The 19013-nt window shown below is 43.8% G+C and overlaps 1 protein-coding gene across 3 annotated transcripts in view; it reads right to left on the reverse strand.

The window, feature by feature from the left end:
* The window catches only part of EDAR (ectodysplasin A receptor), a 78627-nt gene that overhangs the window by 21134 nt on the left and 38480 nt on the right, over positions 1-19013 (reverse strand). For 2 of the 3 annotated variants that reach the window (XM_082218752.1, XM_082218751.1), the window contains exons 2-3: positions 1512-1580; positions 789-911 (exon numbers count right to left, since the gene is read on the reverse strand). In XM_082218752.1, coding sequence (XP_082074878.1) covers positions 789-911; positions 1512-1562 — 174 coding nt within the window. In that variant the 5' untranslated portion in view covers positions 1563-1580. Of the gene's footprint in view, positions 1-788; positions 912-1511; positions 1581-1818; positions 1864-19013 lie in introns of those variants that run through there. The other variant, XM_082218753.1, reaches the window with a different exon arrangement.

The following is a 19013-nucleotide window of genomic DNA, read 5'->3' on the forward strand; positions in this document are numbered from 1 at the left end:
TGGTGCAGTGGTTAAGAGCGGTAGATTCATAATCTGGGGAACCGGGTTCGCTTCCCCGCTCCTCCACATGCAGCTGCTGGGTGACCTTGGGCCCGTCACACTTCTCTGAAGTCTCTCAGCCCCACTCACCTCACAGAGTGTTTGTTGTGGGGGAGGAAGGGAAAGGAGAATGTTAGCCGCTTTGAGACTCCTTCGGGTAGTGATAAAGCGGGATATCAAATCCAAACTCTTCTTCTTCTACAGGGAGGGCCTTAAAGAGCCCCTCAGCTGGGGCAGGAGAGGGCAGAGCCAGTGCTGTGTAGCCCTCCTCCGTTCGAAATATGGTCCCCATTAAAAAGCAAATGTCGACGAGGACAACAGAACACAGGCCAAATAAAATTTATTGATTCAGTGTAATTATCTGAAAGTGCCTTGGAGAGAGATTGTTTCTGCCCTGCTGGCCTGTGCCAGACTGCTTTAACATTCCTCCTGGAAGCATGGTGGCTGTTTCCTTCACAACAGCCATGTGGTGACCATTTTCCTGACAGCAGGGGGAATTTAGAATAATGAGCACGGAGCATGAGAAATAACAGCACTTGCAGGATCGTGTGGTGTGTTGGACTGCGACTATATTCAGCAGTACCGATCTCCTTTCGGTAGTATTGAAAAAGGAGGAAGGCTGAGCAGCCTTAAAAACAACAACACTGGACTTCCAGAAGTGCGTAAGGGCCACTATGGATAACGCAGTGCAGTGCAGATGTTCCTGTGGCCACCTCTAGGATAAGATTGCAAGTATGTGAAGAACTCACCATATAAGGTTCTTCTCCTGGCTCACATTGCGGACAATCGTGGCACATTCCGGTAGTCTGGTTGTAGTACTCATTTTCGCCGCAGTTGGAATATTCGGCATTAGCAGAATAAACAAGTGACACCTGTCACCAAAGGATAAATACTGGTTAATTCCATTGCCCAGTTTTCTAGTTGTCAATGCATCACATTTGCCTAAAAACAATACTATCAGAGGGTGAACCACTCTGACTTTTAATCTCTCTGCTATTGCCATGTCTTGGCGCTCTCTAGCGATGGACAACTCTGTCCGTTTTGGTTTCTCATTTTTCCAGTCTTCATTTCTCCAATTTCCACATCACAATATTTTTTTTTTAAAAAAGAAACAGCACACTGCATAAAATTGTGCATTTTTGTGTGCTTTCCGCTTAATGATCTTCATCTCTGTGTGCAATTTTGACTAATGGTTGCATGTTTGCAGTTTTTCCTAATACAAGGTATTCTTGTTGCTGATATCCTTGAGATGCAACAGTTTTAAGAAAGTGGTTGGATTTCATATTATATTTCAAAATATTTTCTTGGGCAGAAATCCTGATGATGTCGATAAGGACTTCATCTGAAGCAACTGTGCAGATATTAAATAATGTTTGCTCAGGTTAACAAAATTAAAATTATGCTTATTGTTAATTTTCTAGGGTTTATAACTGTAGCGACTTTTCTGAAACATATGTCCTTGAAATACCTACCATGATAAAAGGAAACATTTGACTCCATTTACATTCTCCCATGTGCAGCATATTATCCTGATAAATTACCTGAAAAAGAAACATCAGTTGTTAATTGCAAGAAAAACGTTTAACGGTAAAATCCCTATTCATGTTTAGTCTGAAGTAAGTTCCACCCTCCAGTAGCTGTAGTTAGGATTGTAGCTTCAACTTTAGAAGTAAGTTCTGCTGATTTCAATATAACTTAGTCCCCAGTATGTTGGCCTAATGCTGCAATCCTAAACACAATTACCTAGGAATAAGTCCCACTGAACTCAATAGGACTTACTTCTGAGTAGGTCCTTCTTAGCCCCTGATAAACTCTGTTCCTCCTTTGTTCTAAAAGTGGATGGAGAAATGCTTTTCATAAAACTTATTTTGAAAGTCTCTCATTTTGTGGGTGGGAGTATGTGTGTGGAAGAATTTAGTGCATTAAATTTGGTTTAAAATAATGGTTTCTGGAGGCATGAATTAATCAAGCCTATATCAATTTGTAAAAATGTTGTTTGCAAGGAGAAGGAAATGGATGAAGTGATACTGCTGCTAATTAATTCTGTCTGTGCATATGAATCATTATCAGTACAGAGGATGGTTGCCTAAATTTCTGTGGCTCTCTACCAGCAAATACATATTAATTAAACGGTTTCTAAGGCTGTGTGAAGCTGAACAACACTGTTTAATAGGCGAGCAAGCCCAGCATTACTGATGAAATGATCCTGTAAGTAGTGCATTCCTGTTCCCTGGAAATGATTTCACTACTGTTATCATTTTTCCCTTCACTCCCCCCCCCCTTTTTATTACAAATTAGTGCTATGTCAGCATAAACTAAAAATTAGATGAGACCAGTAATTAAAGCCATCCTACATTCCTACGGGAAACAGGATCTAACTCATTACAGGGTTCATTGAACCCGAGGCTATGCGGAACAGGAAGCAATAAGAGGCAGAGGAAGCTGCTCTTTCTAGAGCAGCAAGCTTCTAATTAAAGGCACAGTAGCCCTGAACAATCTCGGTAGTTACTTGGTTGCTGCCTGTCCATGGCATTTTAATTGTTTTTAAAGGGGGAGATCAGATCTGAAAAATGACAGGTGACAGAAAACAAAACGCTGGCAACAATGTAGTCTGGGTTCTTCATTAAAAAGTGAGCATAAAATTATGTTAAAATATTGTTAATTGCTCACTATTGAAGAAGAAGAAGAAAAAGAAGAAGAAGAAGAAGAAGAAGAAGAAGAAGAAGAAGAAGACGACGACGACACAGGCTGATATTTCATTCTGCCTCCTGCCAACCCCCCTGCCCCTTTTCTACTAGAAATAAAGATGACTTTCTATGTATCTTGCTTTTGGAGGTCTTGCCCAAGATTCCCTGTTCCCAGTGTATAAAATTTTGATTTCCAGAAAGACAAAATGTTCATCTCGAAAAGCCAGTTTTTGTAATCGTGCTTGGCTTATACAGCACTGTCTGCCCCAAGTCTGCCCCGAAGAGCGTGTTCCACTGGGTTCAAGGTGCTTTCTTCCAGGAAAATGAGTGCAGCCTTAGCATCTTAATATTAGGTTTCCATGTCTAGTTGGTGGCCTTATTCTTATGTGTTCCTTTTTGTCCTTTTCAAGCCCGTTGTGTTTTTTTTGGAGGGGGCTTTGTTGTTACATATGTAAAACATTCTGGGAAATCCTTAAGTCTCCCATATTAAAATTTAAAAAGTTGGCATCTAAGAATCTCACCTAAGGCACAACAGAAAATTGATAAGGTTCATTAATCTTTTTTTTTTCTCTCTCTCTCTCCCTCTCTCTCTCTCTCTCGAATGTATTGGGAGAGGAAAGAGTTAAAAATCCTGCTCCGAAGTAGGATAGCGGGGAGGTGGGGGGGGGAGCCCAGTATTAATACTGCTGCTGCTGCTGCTGCTACAACATGGTATATGCTGCAGGGACTGAACAAATTAAATATCTCTGAAGTTTTGAGGTGTGGCTATGGCAGTGTGGTCTTCACAGAAAACATTAACTACCTTTCTAGAAATTCGTTTCAAAAGCCCGTGTCAAATTAAGAGCTTTCCCTAAATCTCAAGGCAACTGTGGCTGCATATGTGCTAAAAAAATCGTCTTTTTTTTTTAATCACATACCCGTATCTTACATTTAAATTCGACATAGTTGAAGCAGTGATTATAACTCTTAACCAGCAAGCAGTGAACTCGCTTTGAATATTCCTTCCAGCAAGTAGACTAGCTGAGACAAGTTACTGTATGGGGATGGGGACTGGGAAAGGATCTCTCCCTCCCTCCCTCCCTCCCTCTCTCTCTCTCTCTCTCTCTCTCTCTCTCTCTCTCTCATTCTCTAATTGCTTTAGAACACAATCCAAGCAACATGGGGCACTTTTCAAAAGTCCTATTGATTTCCACAGGAGAGAGTGAACTGTGTGTTGAACTTTCTCATTAAATCGATGTGGTTTGAGCTGTGCAACTTTGGGTTGCGCAGCAAAAAAAACCCAACAAACCTACCTAGATGCAGCCATTAGAGAAAACAATATAATTACTATTTTCTTCTCTTTCTTCCCCGTACACACATTTCGAGGAGAGAACCATATATCTATCATTGTGGGAGGAAAAAGGCCCCCTGCCTTAGGTGAACAGTTAGTGCGTTTAGATTGGCCAAACATTCCAGCTACCTGTGCATCATTGCATTGGATGCAGTCCAAGAGCACACTCCTCCCTGTGCTGTATTTATCTGTTCCCTAACTCTGGCACAGGTGTGGAGAGCTGGCACATAAATAATGTTATGGTTGCTTCTGCAACTGTCACTGTAGACCTGTTGGCCCTGCTCCAGCAAAAAGTAGCCGCACTTGTCTGACTGAAAAGCGAGCAAGTTAGTGATGGGTAACCTAAATTCTACGGGGACATCAGCACGTCCACTGTACTCTGGGTGGGAGCTGCTGTGTTCACTGTGTCTCGGCTTTAATAAAAAGTTTGTTGAGCCTGAAATAGCCTTCCCTCTGGAGCAGCGTTCGAAACTCCCATTGTTCTAGGCACGTTTTGCGACAGGGAATTTCATTAATGTTTCTGAGCTCTGGGAGCAGTACCGCACCTAAGATTTCTGATTAAAACTGCCACTGCTGGAACGAAAGGAGGACCTTTTTCTGTCTCCCCACTTCCAGCCACTCTCTGAGGATGGGAGAAGGGACCCTCATAAGAATATTAGGGAGGTGGGCAGGGGAAGTTGGCTTTGTTTTTTGCAGTCTTCAGATGAGGACTAGACCATGTGAAAAATTAATATAAGACTTTAGCTGCAGTTCATTCATTTTCAGCTTTGCATTTTTGTTATAAAAAAGCGTGCCTAGGCATTCTGTTGTGGCGCCCATAACCTAAGTTTAAGGTGCCATTTAGCTCCTAGTTTTCATATCTCAGTTTCTAACACTGCTCCGGAGTCACAGAAGTTCAGGGTCACCTCTACCATTGGGCAGAACGAAGCAGCTGCCTCAGGCGACAGAATCCGTGGAACGGCAGCAACTGAGCACCCACCCACATGTGCCTCTGGCTATTCCCATTCTCATGAGCTGAGGCGGCAACATTTGCTTAGCTGCCTATCTTGCTTGTCATCGTCTTCCAATGTGTACCGCAGGAAGGTTGGGAAAGGCATAGTCAGCAGGCTGAGAGGCAGCTAGCTCAGATCCTGCTTTCCTGCAGGCATTTCTTGCATGTGTTGTTCTGCTCATTAGCTACAAACTGCACCATCTGCTTGAGCAAGCAGGCACAAGGTGGAGTGGCAAGGAGCTGGAGGACATGAGGCCTGCTCACTAGGCTAGCTTGGTGCCCATCAGATATGGTGGGCGATTGTGTCCCATTGCCTGATGACAAATCTAACACGGGTCAAGAGTTTGATGCAGCAGCAAAAATGCTGATGCTCTTCTAGGCTGCATCAATAGAAGTATTTGTCCCAATCAAGGAAAGCCATAGTCCTTCTCCATTCTGCGTTGATGTCCAGTTCTGGGTGCCATAATTTAGATATTGACAAGCTGGAGCATGTGTGGAGGAGGGCAACCAGGATGATCAAGGATTTGGCAGCAAAGCCTTATGGGGATTGGTTGAGGATGTTTAGTCTGGATAAGAGACAGAGAGGAGAGGAGATAGCCATCTTCAAAGATCTAAAGGGCTGCCACATGGAAGATGGAGCAAGGTTGTTTTCTCCAGCTCTGGATACTAGGACTCAAACCAATGGCTTCAAGTTACAAGAAAGGATATTCCAACTAAACATCAGGAAGAACTTTCTGATGGTAAGAGTTGTTAGACAATGGAGCGGACTCCCTCAGAAGGAGGTGGACTCTCCTTCCTTGGCGGTTTTTAAGCAGAAGTTGGATGACCGTCTGTCATGTATGATCTAGCTGAGATTCCGGGGGTCAGACTAAATCCTTGGGGTCCCTTCCAACTCAACAATTCTATGATTCTCATCACTTTTCTGATCCTCCTGTGAGGTGTTGCTGACCTACCGTCCCAAACTATGGCCGTGCAGGCTTGGGTTGGTGCAGGTTGGAGGCCCATAAATTCGCCACACGTCTCATGTGCTGTCAGCAAGAGGCAAACCATTCCCTCTGGTTTTCATTAATGTATCATTTACAGAGTGTTTTTCTTGGCCTAAGGTGCTACAGTTTTACTCTTTATTTACTCTCACGAAACCTCGGTTATTTCCATTTTTCATTTGTAGGAACCTTGGCTGTTAAGTAGGTACGTTAAGGTACATGAGGTCCACATGAGAACGGCTTGGGTTTGGCACAGACTTCTGGTTAGAGAAGTGATATGGAGATTAATTAAAACAACAACAAATGCTCTTTATTAAACGGCCTGCATATTAAAAAGGAGGATCACCCAGAACCCCGTTACACAACAATTTCTGCCCCCTTACCAAAGTCATTCCCTGCTTTCCATCTTTCCATTCCATCCATCTCACTCCTCCTGACTGCTTTAGGAAACTCAACCAGCTTTAGATTCCCCCTTAATCCAGGAATGGGGAACCCACGACTCCCCAGATGTTGTTGGACTTTAACTTCTATTAGCCCTAGCAGCATGGCAAATAGTGATGATGATGTAGTCTAACAACACAGGGAGGGACACAAGGTTTCCTCATCCCTGCGTGACTGGTCCCACCTTTGACAACAACACTTCTTTCTAGGAGTGCTATGCACTGGGAAACCCTGTACAGATTATCTTGCCTCGTTACAGGAACAGGTTAATTGTTCCGCCACCCCCAGATTTCTTCTACTCCTCCCTTGGTAAGTTTGTTCTAAGGTAAAAGCTAGTTTATTATGCTATCAGGTAAACTGACCAAAGGTGTTTATGGACAAAGCTTGATGTGCCAAAACATGTCACGGAAAGGAGGAGGAAAAACAGTATCATGAGGTAAATTCTCCACTAGGGAGCAGATGACTGCCAAAAATTTCTAAGCTGAGTGATCATCAGATTCCAGACACACAAGGTATACTCATCATATGTGTGGATCATGATTCTGGTGTCTATAACAGAAACATAGTTGTTGTTGTTTGTTTGCTTTGGGTTTTTTTTAAATATAGACATCACATTTCACTCTCTCTTTCTCTCCCCCCCCCCAGTTTTGGCAAAAAGATTTTGAATTAAAACAGCCTTAAGATGCTTGCCAATTCTGTGTTTTTATCACAAGGTAAGCATCAAAAAGGGATTGTAATGTACACGAGTAGTGTAAAAAATGGAGCCAGCAAAACACAGGGGGGCAATTTTCCTTATTCCATTCTTCGTGTTGAAACATTCGGCATCTTTCCTGCCTCAAATGAGCTGTCAGTCTAATCCAGTATCCTGTTTTCAATGCAAGTCAGGTGATTCTGAAGAAGACCTTCATCAGAAGCAGATGTGGTAAAGTAACCATAAAATGAGAAGAAGTGTTTATCAGTGCAGAAGAGGCTTTTCAAAATTAACCTTTTCCTCTCCCCCCCCCCAAACAAATGTCTGTATTTTTCATGTGTGGTGACAATGGGATTGTTTCTCCTATGTCAATGTGGAATTTGAGGACTTTTACCTTCATCACTTAGGGACGCGGGTGGCGCTGTGGGTTAAACCACAGAGCCTAGGGCTTGCCGATCAGAAGGTCGGTGGTTCGAATCCCCGTGACAGGTGAGCTCCCGTTGCTCGGTCCCTGCTCCTGCCAACCTAGCAGTTCGAAAACATGTCAAAGTGCAAGTAGATAAATAGGTACCGCTCCGGTGGGAAGGTAAACGGCATTTCCGTGCGCTGCTCTAGTTCACCAGAAGCGGCTTAGTCATGCTGGACACATGACCCGGAAGCTGTATGCCGGCTCCCTCGGCCAGTAAAGCGAGATGAGCGCCGCAACCCCAGAGTCGGTCACGACTGGACCTAACAGTCAGGGGTCCCTTTACCTTTACCTTTACCTTCATCACTTACGGTAATTCCTTTGGGTGTCCTAATCTCTTCTCTGTTCTAATATAGAGTTGAAGGTCACACCCACAACATATGTTTAAAGAACATTTACAGCAAATAGCTCCCTCCAAAGAATCCTGAAAACTGTAGTTTAGAATAATAATTTATTATTTATACCCCGCCCATTGGCCAGATTTCCCCAGCCACTCTGGGTGGATCCCAACAGAATCAAGAATAATAAAAATAAATAAATAAATAAATCAGACATTAAAAACTTCCCTAAACAGGGCTGCCTTCAGATTTGGCTAAACCAGGTGAGGGTAGTTGACGGGTCTCAAGCCCTCAGTGAGTTAGAGACTTCCCTGCATGTGAAGACAGGCTCTGACAGATTGTGTGGACGAGACCAATAGTGGGTCCAACAGTCAAGAAGGCCGTTTCTGCCCATGCTGTAGAAGGAAGTGAGGGGCACATGGGGCTTGTCAGCCTGGGAAGGTAGCCCATCTAGGAGAAGGAAAACTCGGAACCTAAATCTCCGCTGCCTTGTGGGATATCTTTGGGAGAAGAAAAGGCTAAGGAGTGAACGCTACACAATTCCGGAGCAGAGTCCCTAAGATATTTGGATGGCGCCTTGTACGCCTCTTTTCAGCAAGTCCTGCAGCCAAGCTGGCGCCAAACGTCTTGCTCTGCTTTCTTTTGGACCACATCCACGAAGTCGAGAGGGGAGGGTCTTGTCACCTGGGAAGCCCAGGACCTCCATACACGCTGCCCAGGCTTTTGCCCCAACGAGGTCACTTCGTTGCCGCTACAGCAGACTTCACCCATGGAGGCAGACTCCATTGTCGCTCGAGACAGACGGATGTCAACAACAACTAAGGATCGCACCTGGGACCTTCCGCATGCAAGCGGGAACCTTATCAATGAGCTACAACTCGTCCTCCTAGTGAAGAATGCATTATCCGATAATAATACATTCTTCGCTAGTCAAGGCTGTCCTTTTGAGACAGTTGCTTATTTAAAACCATCTCTAAATCGCTCAATATTTAAAGTTTAAAAACAATATTATAAAATTTAGTTCTTTCTTTCTCTCGTCCTCATTTTCCTATAGCGCCCTCCCTTATTCCTTGCCCTTCTCGTTCGCTTTTCATCGTCCACCAGGAAGTTCATTTTAATTGTGCCCTTTCTGCAAAATTATCACCAGATACGTATCCATACCTTGTGATTGCACTCATGGCTCCCTACCCACGTAACAATATTTTGCTTTGTTTCCAGTATGTTCTGGTGCCTTATTTTCCATTCAGATCAAAAGTGCAATAGGAACAAAAGGGTTCATTCAGCTGTTCTGAGGCTGCACTGGCAGAGTTTTGGAAAACATGAGCTAGTTGCACATCAGGGGCCACTTGACCTGAACTCTCTGCATAGCACACATCGCATGCCTGCCTTCTACCCCAGTGTTAGACCACAGCTTTTGGCTTCTAACTGGCATATAATCTTACTGTACCTAGAATATTTTTTTTATTGCAGCTAGGATTGGGGGTTATTTGCTGATCTCTATTGTTTTTTTGTTCCGTTGGCCTTTGTTGTATTTTATTATTTCTGCTCTTAGCAATTTTGAAGTGCATGAGGAAAGGTGGAATGAAGCGAATCAGCCTAAGCCTGCTGCACTGGAAATTGGTGCAATTATGGCATCTGCATTTAAATTGTCAGGAAGCAGCACCGGTCCTGGGTGGTCCTGCATCGCATTATGATTCCTCTTTTAAATTTCACACAGGGTGGTTTATCTTGTTGTAATGCCAATTGCTGACGCGTCTCATGAAAGGAACTTTTTTTTCCACGCTGCTTCTGGGATGTGTTTCGTATTGAAGCCGTACCCAGAGACCTGTGATGAAGGGCGGGTGGGTAATGCCATACAGACCTAGAAGGCTATGCAAAGTACTACAAAGGACACAACATTTGAAACATTCAACAATACAGAATGGGAGTGGGAAAGAAAAGAATGTGTGTATAACAGAGCTTGTATCTGTCTGGAAATTCCCCTTCCCTCTCAAAGCTTGATAGGGGGTTGGCTGAGGCTCCTTGAAGCCACCGGGAAAACATTGGAAGAGCTGGAGAGGATCAGATAAGGGCAACCAAAGTGATCAAGGGACTGGAGCAACTTTCCTATGAAGAAAGGTTGCAGCCTTTCGGGCTTTTTAGTTTAGAATAAACATCAGATTTTGCATGTCATGGAGAAAGCTGATAAGGAGAGGTTTTTTCACCCTCTTTCATAATACGAGAACTGCGGCTACCTAACCAACGTTGGAAGGCTTTAGACAGACAAAATAAAGTACTTCTTCACACCATGCATGGTTACGGAATTTGCTTTAAAAGAGGATTAGAAAAACGAATGGAGGACAAGGCTCTCCCTTCACCAACTGTGGCTGCGTGCCTCTGCGCACTCATTGCTAGGAACCACAAGTGGGCAGAGTGCTGTTGAGCTCAGGTCCTGCTTGCTGGCTTTCCATAGGAATCAAACAAAATGGCGGACTAGATGGACCATTGGTCCAGTCCAGAAGAACTCTCCTTATGTTCTTAGGAGGGCTGACAGGCAGTTTTCTGTAGGTTGGTTTTGGCTCAAGGTAGGGGAAGTCCCCCTTTGCTAATCATTGTTTGTAGGAACAGGATAGGGCCAAGCTGTGTCATCTGCATATGGGTGGCAACATGAGAACGGAGCCTTTTCTGCCGTGGTTCCCCACTTGTGGAATGCTCTCCCTCGCAAGACTTGCCTGGTACTTTCATTACATATCTTTCGGCACCAGGCAAAAATATGCTGATTAAACAATCTATGGTCTTTAAATCTGGTGTGTGGTGTGGAGGTTATTGTTTTGTTTGTTATTGTGGTATGCATTTTTGTGCTTTTATATTGTTAACTGCCCTATGACCTTTGGATGAAAGACGGTATAGAAATTTAATTAACAGTTTTGCTTGCAAAAATGTGTATGCTAGGCAAAATTGCATAGAAGAATGTGTACATCAGGAGAAATGTGCACCAGAATGCTCACCCAAATTTCTCAAATGGATACAGAAATATGGCAAATAAGTAACTGAAACTGACACATTTGACCATCTCTAATGACAGGTGCCTGGACCTCTGAAAATCTGCAGTCAGAAGAAAATGCTGAGGACAAGCGCGACTTGCTCCTTCATGCCCTGACCACAGTAAGTGTACAGAAGCCATTTTCTCCCTGTTATGGTTGTGGGAGCAGCAGGGTTTGCAGCAGAAGCAGGAAGAAGGAGTCTTAGGAAGGACTGTAGCATTTGCTCCCATTCCTGTGCCAACTCACAGGCCTGAGCAGGATCGCTAGGAATCTGAAGCCACACAGGCTGCAGGCAGAATTCATACAAGCCGTGAGCTTTGCAAGCGCTTGGCTGTGCTGAGAACGGTCACGTGCTCCTCCCCAAGCTTATTGCACAAGTCAGGCAATACCCTCTCCACGAATGCAAGCTGCCTGTTGAACAGGTTGTAAATCAGCGCTGGCAAACATTGGAAGAACAGACCAGGAGGAGAAAATCCACCATACACGTGGTAAACAAAAAACGTGGAGAGCAGACACACACCTGGGTGCTCATGTGCCATTAATAACAGTAATGGGCTCTTGAATGCCATCATTATGGATATAACCCTTAAGATCTAGTCCAAGGTCTGCTTCATTAATTCCTTCCAGATCCCCAGAACCTAATTCTTCCCAGATACGGCGAGTTGGGTCACAGATGGAACAACGTCCACCAAATCAGATTCTGCATTTGAAGCTATACAGAGCTGCATACATACTATAACTTTTAAACACATTTTTCCCCCCTCAGAATTATTATTCCCAGCAACTCTTAACAAACCCCCCCAGAATTCCCAGAAGCTCCTTCGCCATGTTGCTGTCCGCTAAATAAAAGTTCAACAACTTTGGACGATTGATCCAAAAAAGCTCTTGAAATATGGCAACCCTAGCTTTAAAGGTGTGCTGTGGATGCTGTCTTGCCGGCTAATATAAACTGAAACCTCCCATATCCTCTGAATCCTGTCTCTCTCGGCCCCCACTCATTGCCTTTAAGCGATGAGTGTCACATAATACAGTCTCCAGCACTGAAGAAACACAACCACACTAAACAATGTTTGCAGGCTGCGTTGTGATAGCCACATCTGCTAGTCAAGAAATAGAGGATAATTTGATAGCAAAAAAACATCCCTAAGTAGAGTTGATGTATTGGCACCAGGATCAATAGATTCTAAATTAGCTACAAAGCTGGAGGGAGTAATGGAGCATTCAAGGTTTATTCTTCTTAATATTACGTTCTTGGGGGGGTACCCCCCTCCCAAGCCCCGGAGGAAGGTTTGATGTTCATCTGGAGGGTTGTCAAGATTGCAATAGCAATTTAATAGGTTGCCAACATGGGTGGTTGTTGCTTGAAGGCATTCCAGTGCGGTGATTTTCATATTATTATTATTTTTTTGGTCTGCAAACTAAAGATGTATGTCAATCAAATTTTGTGTAGAATAATTAAATAAAAAGTGGGAAACATAATGTCAGTACAACACATGTATAAGTTTTTAAAACCCAACATAGCTCTTTTTGCTAAAATATTAAAACACTTTACGTGTTGCAACTGGTGGGATGTATTTACCGTAACGTAAATGGTAAGAATATGGCTCATTAGCGAGATGGGTGTGTCTCTTAAACCTGAACATTAGTGAGGAGGAGTAAGACCACTGCTGCAAAAGAGGTAGCAGCCTCTTCTTCTGGTTTTCCTGGATCTGCCATGCCTTTAGTGTGCAAAGAAGCACAGTAGCTACCGAGCCCAGTTGGATCCTGCCATTCTCCTATAATATATGGGGTAGGGAGCCGAAACCACTCCCATCCACCATGATCCGTTCAAAACATCTTGTCTTTCTATAGAAGTTTCATTTCTTTCTCCCAGTGAAGGTTTGTATTGTGGGGAAAGTAAATAGCATTGGGTTTCAAACAGTGGCCCTTCCCAACCCTACCTGGAAACGGCAGTGACTGAACCAAGGACGTTTGGCACGCAAAGCAGATGCGCTATCATTGAGTTGCAGCCCTTCCTCACTAAAATGTGAGCAGTGCTTACTAAAGACATTTTGCTATCTAAAGCAAGGGGCAAGAACCTGCCTCCCCACTCCCCACATTTCATGTACAGTTAGTTCAACACTGACAACAGGACACTGCTGGGCAAGCTTGGGCAGGAGGGCAGGACAACCTAGCCCAGAATTTTGCTGCCTCTCCTCAAATACTAGCACTTGCTACATGAGGCAAGTGCATCAACACCGTTGATTACCAGCCTTGACTAGATAAGGGGAAGACTGGCTTATGCTGTACTTTAAATCGGCCACAACGCTGACGCTTCATTCAGATTTGGCAGCCGACATTCTGCACACAGACCTGTGGCCATTACAGCTAGTTTGGCCGTCGGGGTTTGAAACGGGATATACTGGGGCAACATCCAGAAACACACACTAAAAACTGCAGATGTGGGAGGAATCCATCAAACCCGAATTCCAAAGTGGACTGGTTTGCCCCAGCCACTCTGTGCAGCTTCCAACATACATAAAAACATAATAAAATATCAAACTTTTTTTTTTTTTTAAAAAACCTTCCATATAAAGGGTTGCCTTCAGATGGCTTGGGGGTTGGATAACTCCATACCCTCCAACTTTTCTCTGATAAAAATAGGGACGTCCTACTGTACCCTTCAAATTTTCTCTGTTGAAAACAGAGTATTTAAAAATTTATTTAATCATTTTTTCAACACAAACAGCAACCACAAAAAACACATACAACAAAAACCACAATAACACCATTAACACAATTTAACAATTCAGATTTGAGTTTTGAGTACTGATATACCTATAACTACACCTTTTAAACAATATTTCCTCATCTCTCCTCCCCCTCCTTCCCACCACTTTCCGCCTTGTCGCTTAAGTATTCCTTCCAGATTTCTTCATATTTATCCATTCTTAATTTGCGTCGGTACGCAGTTCGTTCGTATGTAACTAGTCTGTCCATATTGTCAAAAGCTCAGTGGGATCTTTTTGCAGCTCTGTTGAAAACAGAGTTGTCCTAAGGAAAAGCAGGACAGAAACCGGGACGGCTTCTGTAAACCCAGGACTGTCCCTGGAAAATAGGGACACTTCAAGGGTCTGGCATCCAGCAGGGACCCCACTGACAAGAAGCTCCTAAACCTGCTCCTCCTCTATAGCATTGCAACCTGCTCGCTTGAACACCCACCTCTGGTTTTGGCCCAAACAACAGGGGGAGTGGTAGGTGCAATTTCCTGCTTGCTCATTGGCTCTCTGCTTGGCAAGCAAGCAAGTACTAGCAATGAGAAGAGGAGCAGCAGCTTGGTGACAATGACAGTGAAGAGGTTGACCCGCTGAGGTAGTGTGGTGTCCACAGGCTCTCCAAAGCCTAGAGATGGCGATAGACTTTGCATTCCCCCTTTTCTTTCTTTCCACTGCATTGTTGACTTGAAGCCCAAACTGCAGTGTTTGAGCTGGAAGAGCTTTTTGGTGTGGTGTCGGCCTGGGTGACTTATGACATATGTAATGTTTATTTCATTCCGAATGCAAATCGTTTTTAAATAGCAGGTGCCACTGACAAACAGAGTGTCTGATAGTGAAAGTCCAGAAGGCCTTGGAAACCAGGGAAGAAAAGCGTTTATTTCATTTCTGTCGCTAATCATTTTTAAATAGCATATCCCACTGGCAAACACCAGGCAAACCTGCATTGCGGCACAAACCAATTTATCCAAATGACTTGAACATTCAAATAATGGAGGGGGGAAGCTGTGAAAATACATGCCATGACAATCCATTATAGACAAAGTTAGCCCTGACAACCTGAAATTTTGGAAAATAAAGTAGTGATGTATTTCAGTAGCGGCAGTCAATATATTTAATGTATCTTCTTTATGTTTAGGCAAAAGCTTGAGGATCTGAAGTATTTTTAAAGTAGTAGGGGTCTGTAAAATAAATTTATACATTAATTTTGAAGCTGTCTTTTCCCACCCTTGGGTTAAGGAAGCTTCTATATCTGCATGCTTGGACACTGAACTAAGTCACAGCAGCAGATGGTATTTGATTGATCATAGAAGTGACTGAGATGTTCAGAAGTTATAAATAACCATGTGATGTCCTCTCATGAAGAAACCATCCTGAAAATTCGAGTTCAAGCATGAATCAAGCAAGGAATAAATTTGAGTCTTTTCTGTCAGACCTGATATCCTGTTCTACTGGTTCATGAGGAAAAGTGTTACCAGTGTTTTCTTCACTCAAGAATCCCAGAAAATACAAAACTATCTGTGGATTTTTAGGACGTCTGTGTGAAGCCAAGTGACATCATTTTGCCATGGCTATGAGTTGGCAAACATTTCAGATACTGTTTACAGAAGAATAGACACTAAGAAACCTGCAGGAATTATTGGGATTCAAAGTTAATCCTTTTATTAATGTCTTAATTTCAAAAGTAAGGATTACTGCTATTGAAACTCAAGATATAAATGTGTTGTCAAAAACTTCTTTAAAGCCACCCGGCTGTCTAATTTCTATGAAGAGACAGAAGGGTATTAATTGATTCAAAGTTCTTTCAGAATAATATTTCAGGAATTTTTGGAAGATGTTGCCAAGGCGCCTAGTGAAGTATGAAGTAAACTTGTAAATCTAAGTAACATTTAAGAGGGCCTATACCAGCAATTTCCAGAGAGGTAGGAGAGCTTGTCTGTTGTAGTAAAAAGTACAAAGAAAATTCTGGCTATATTTCCTTTTGTGTGTTTTTGTGCAAGCACGTGAAGAGAGAAGTGGGGTGCAGGTGGACCATGCCAATTTTGGCAACACTCACTTTTGTTACGTTCACACCCTCTGCAGGCATGTGCCCCACAGAGGGCAGGTCAACAGTGAACTCCTTGGTCTGCAAAATGTTAGGCACCCCTGAGTTAAAACATACATTTCAGTTCTGTTAAAAAGCCAGAACAAATATAACAACAACCCAGCGGCCAATAAGCATTTTCAAAACCAGATCACGCACAATTTTTCCAGCTCAGGTCATAAATACCTGCTAGAGGCCATGTAAAATGATGGGTCATTTAGACTCTCTTAAAAATATTGAAGCTGGAGCCTGTCTGAGCTCATGCAGAATTAAAATTCCACAACCGTGAAGTTAAGTGTCAAAATGACCCTGCTTTGGGTGCCTGTTGGCTGAATAGCCATTGCAGGTGAGCACTCTGGCAGAGCCTTCAAGCTACAGCTTAAGGTACAAACAGGTTGATGCCCATGTAGGCCCCCTCAAAACTGCTAGGGCTACTGAAGCTCTATCACTAAATATTATTTGTGTTAAACCATTTAATTAGGTCACTTTCTTGCTGTGTAAACAGTGAGGGAGTTTTGGCATGCATTTATTTTCAGTCTTCTTGAGTTTGAAGAAATCATGATAGACCCAGGTTGGTTGGTTGGTTGGTTCCCTCATGCATATGTATCTTAGTGGTTGTTTAAATGAGAGAACAATCTGCCACAACACAGCCACGGGCTGGACTTTTGCATCAGCTCAGCTGCAATGTTTTCCACTGGATCCAGTTCAAGCATTCAGCCAGGAGCCGTCAAGTGCCGAGCAAACGTAAGCTTAAGAAATCATGATGGGCATGCGTAAGAAAACCAGCCTCAAATTACCCAGTCAAAAAACTCCAGGTAGTGCCAACGGCCATCTGCCCATGACTCATGTGTCTACCTGTACAGCAACGCTTCCCAGAGTTTTGATACCTGGGGCAAAGTTCCCCCCACCCATCCACCCACCAGAATAATACTGGCGAGGTAACATGCAGAAAGATACATATATAGTCTCTCAAACAACTCCCAGAACAAAGGATAGGCAGCTGCCTTGCAGCTGCCAGATAGATCAGTTAATATAGGAATTGCTGATATCCTCTCCTCCCCTTTGCTTAGTCACTTAGGAGTTGAGGGACAGTGGAGTTTAGATCATTGTGATGCTTCCAAGCAGGCTACCTTTGAAGAAGTCCTTGCTCCCTGTCTTGGAGGAATTAGGGCTGAGTGGGACCTCTCCATACCCGGAGTACTTGATACATGCACACTTCTTTCCAACATGCTTCAGTGTGTCTGATATATGATTTAGAAGGAGAGTTTGGATTTGATATCCCACTTTATCACTACCTGAAGGAGTCTCAAAGCGACTAACATTCTCCTTTCCCTTCCTCCCCCACAACAAACACTCTGTGAGGTGAGTGGGGCTGAGAGACTTCAGAGAAGTGTGACTAGCCCAAGGTCACCCAGCAGCTGCATGTGGAGGAGCGGGGAATCAAACCCGGTTCACCAGATTACAAGTCTACCGCTCTTGACCACTACACCACACTGGCTCTCTAGAAACACTACTGTGGCACAACAGGCCCTGAGGCTCTTGAGCTTTAAGAAAACAGAAGTGAGACCTACAGAAGTGTGTAGATGGTAGTGTTTTAGCTACGTAAGCAATGGTCCTCAGCCTCCAAAATATAGGAAACTGTTTGTGTTTCTGTGTTTAAACGTGCAAAACTTTCGCAAAACCATTAGGCGAATTTTTTTTGCACATTTCTAGCAACCAAACAGAACTTGTTGCCTAGTTGTAACCGGCAAAATGCAAATCAAAAATATTAAGTTGCTTTCAAAGAGCCGAGGCAGCTGCTTACTGACGGTGGCTTCATGCAGATGCTCACATCTGGACCAGGGATACGGCTTTCAATAGACACGATTCGTTTAATCAAAAACATTGTGTGCCTTGAGTTAACAACTATAAAATGGCCCCATTATAACAATTTGCAAGATAAGTGCATTATACGCCCCTCGGCAAGAATGATTCCAACAACAGCAACGTATATAGTCTCGTTGAGGAAAATGCATTTAATCTGTGCCTCATGAGCCATTAAAAACAAATTGCTAGCACTTTCCATGCCCAGTCCATGGTTCGAAGTAGAGGTCAGTATCCATAAATCCTGAAGGATGTGAAGACTGGAAAGCAATAGGTGCATGACACTATCCCGTTTCTGCATCCTTCAGGAATCACACCATGGATATGGAGTGGAGCCATGCCTTCAGGGACTGGGGGTGCTGCTGACGCCTCCTGATTGCCCTCAGCTGAGATTAAACAGGTTTTTTTAGAGTTCATTGTGAGCCTGGCCTTCCAATGTGGTTGTCCCTTTCCTGATGCTTAGCTGGAGAAGGCAATAGCACTTGGCGGAGGATTCCCATCAACCTGGAACATGCCCCCAAAGGCCTCTCATTGGCTGCGAATGATGTCAATGCTTGCCAGGGGTCATGGTGCATATGGACAGGCCCCACGATCCCCAATGGGGAGAGACTCTTTATGTGCCATTTGCTGCCAATGAGGGGGCCTGTCCTGTGTTAATGGGAACCACCTGCCACCCTCCCCCTTCCACAAGGCGAGGCCCTTCTTTCCTTGCTGTATTGAATTTATTATATGTTGTCCTTCCAAAGGAGCCCACACAAAGAACAAGAAATAAAACCAATACTTTTTCCCCCAGCCAAAACGCGCCGGAACTCAGTTCTGGCACCTCTCAAGTGGGTGCCATTGCCATTACAAGAGATCAAGGGAGGCGTGCACCTTTCCTTAGGGAGGGGACTGGAACAGGGCAGCCAAAACAGGACGCAAGTCCCAGTCAGGGACAGAACTATTATGAAACACATGAAGCTTTAGCTTCAAGGCCCCTAATCCCAGAGGGCCCCCAGAAGCAATTTTGGTCCACACTGCTTTAAAAAAAATTGGGTCTTGTAGATCCAATTTGTGTCACACAACTTTAATTGATTCATTTTTTGTTGTATATATTTTAAGAATGTAGCACAGGTGTTGCAAAGGTCTGGTGATCTGTTGTGGAACAACCCCATTGACAAAGATAACAGTGGTTACACAGACCTGGTTGCTGGTTGTGAAGGACCCCTCATGGCAGTTTGGGGCCACAAAATGTACGTCCACCACTGGTAAGGGAATGTGGCTCGATGAAGGAGGTGTACTTGCCTCAGGTGGGCCCACAGGTCAGATATGCCTCAGGGACTGAG

Source organism: Podarcis vaucheri (genome assembly GCF_965113315.1).
Source record: "Podarcis vaucheri genome assembly, chromosome: 4".
NCBI classification, from domain to species: domain Eukaryota; kingdom Metazoa; phylum Chordata; class Lepidosauria; order Squamata; family Lacertidae; genus Podarcis; species Podarcis vaucheri.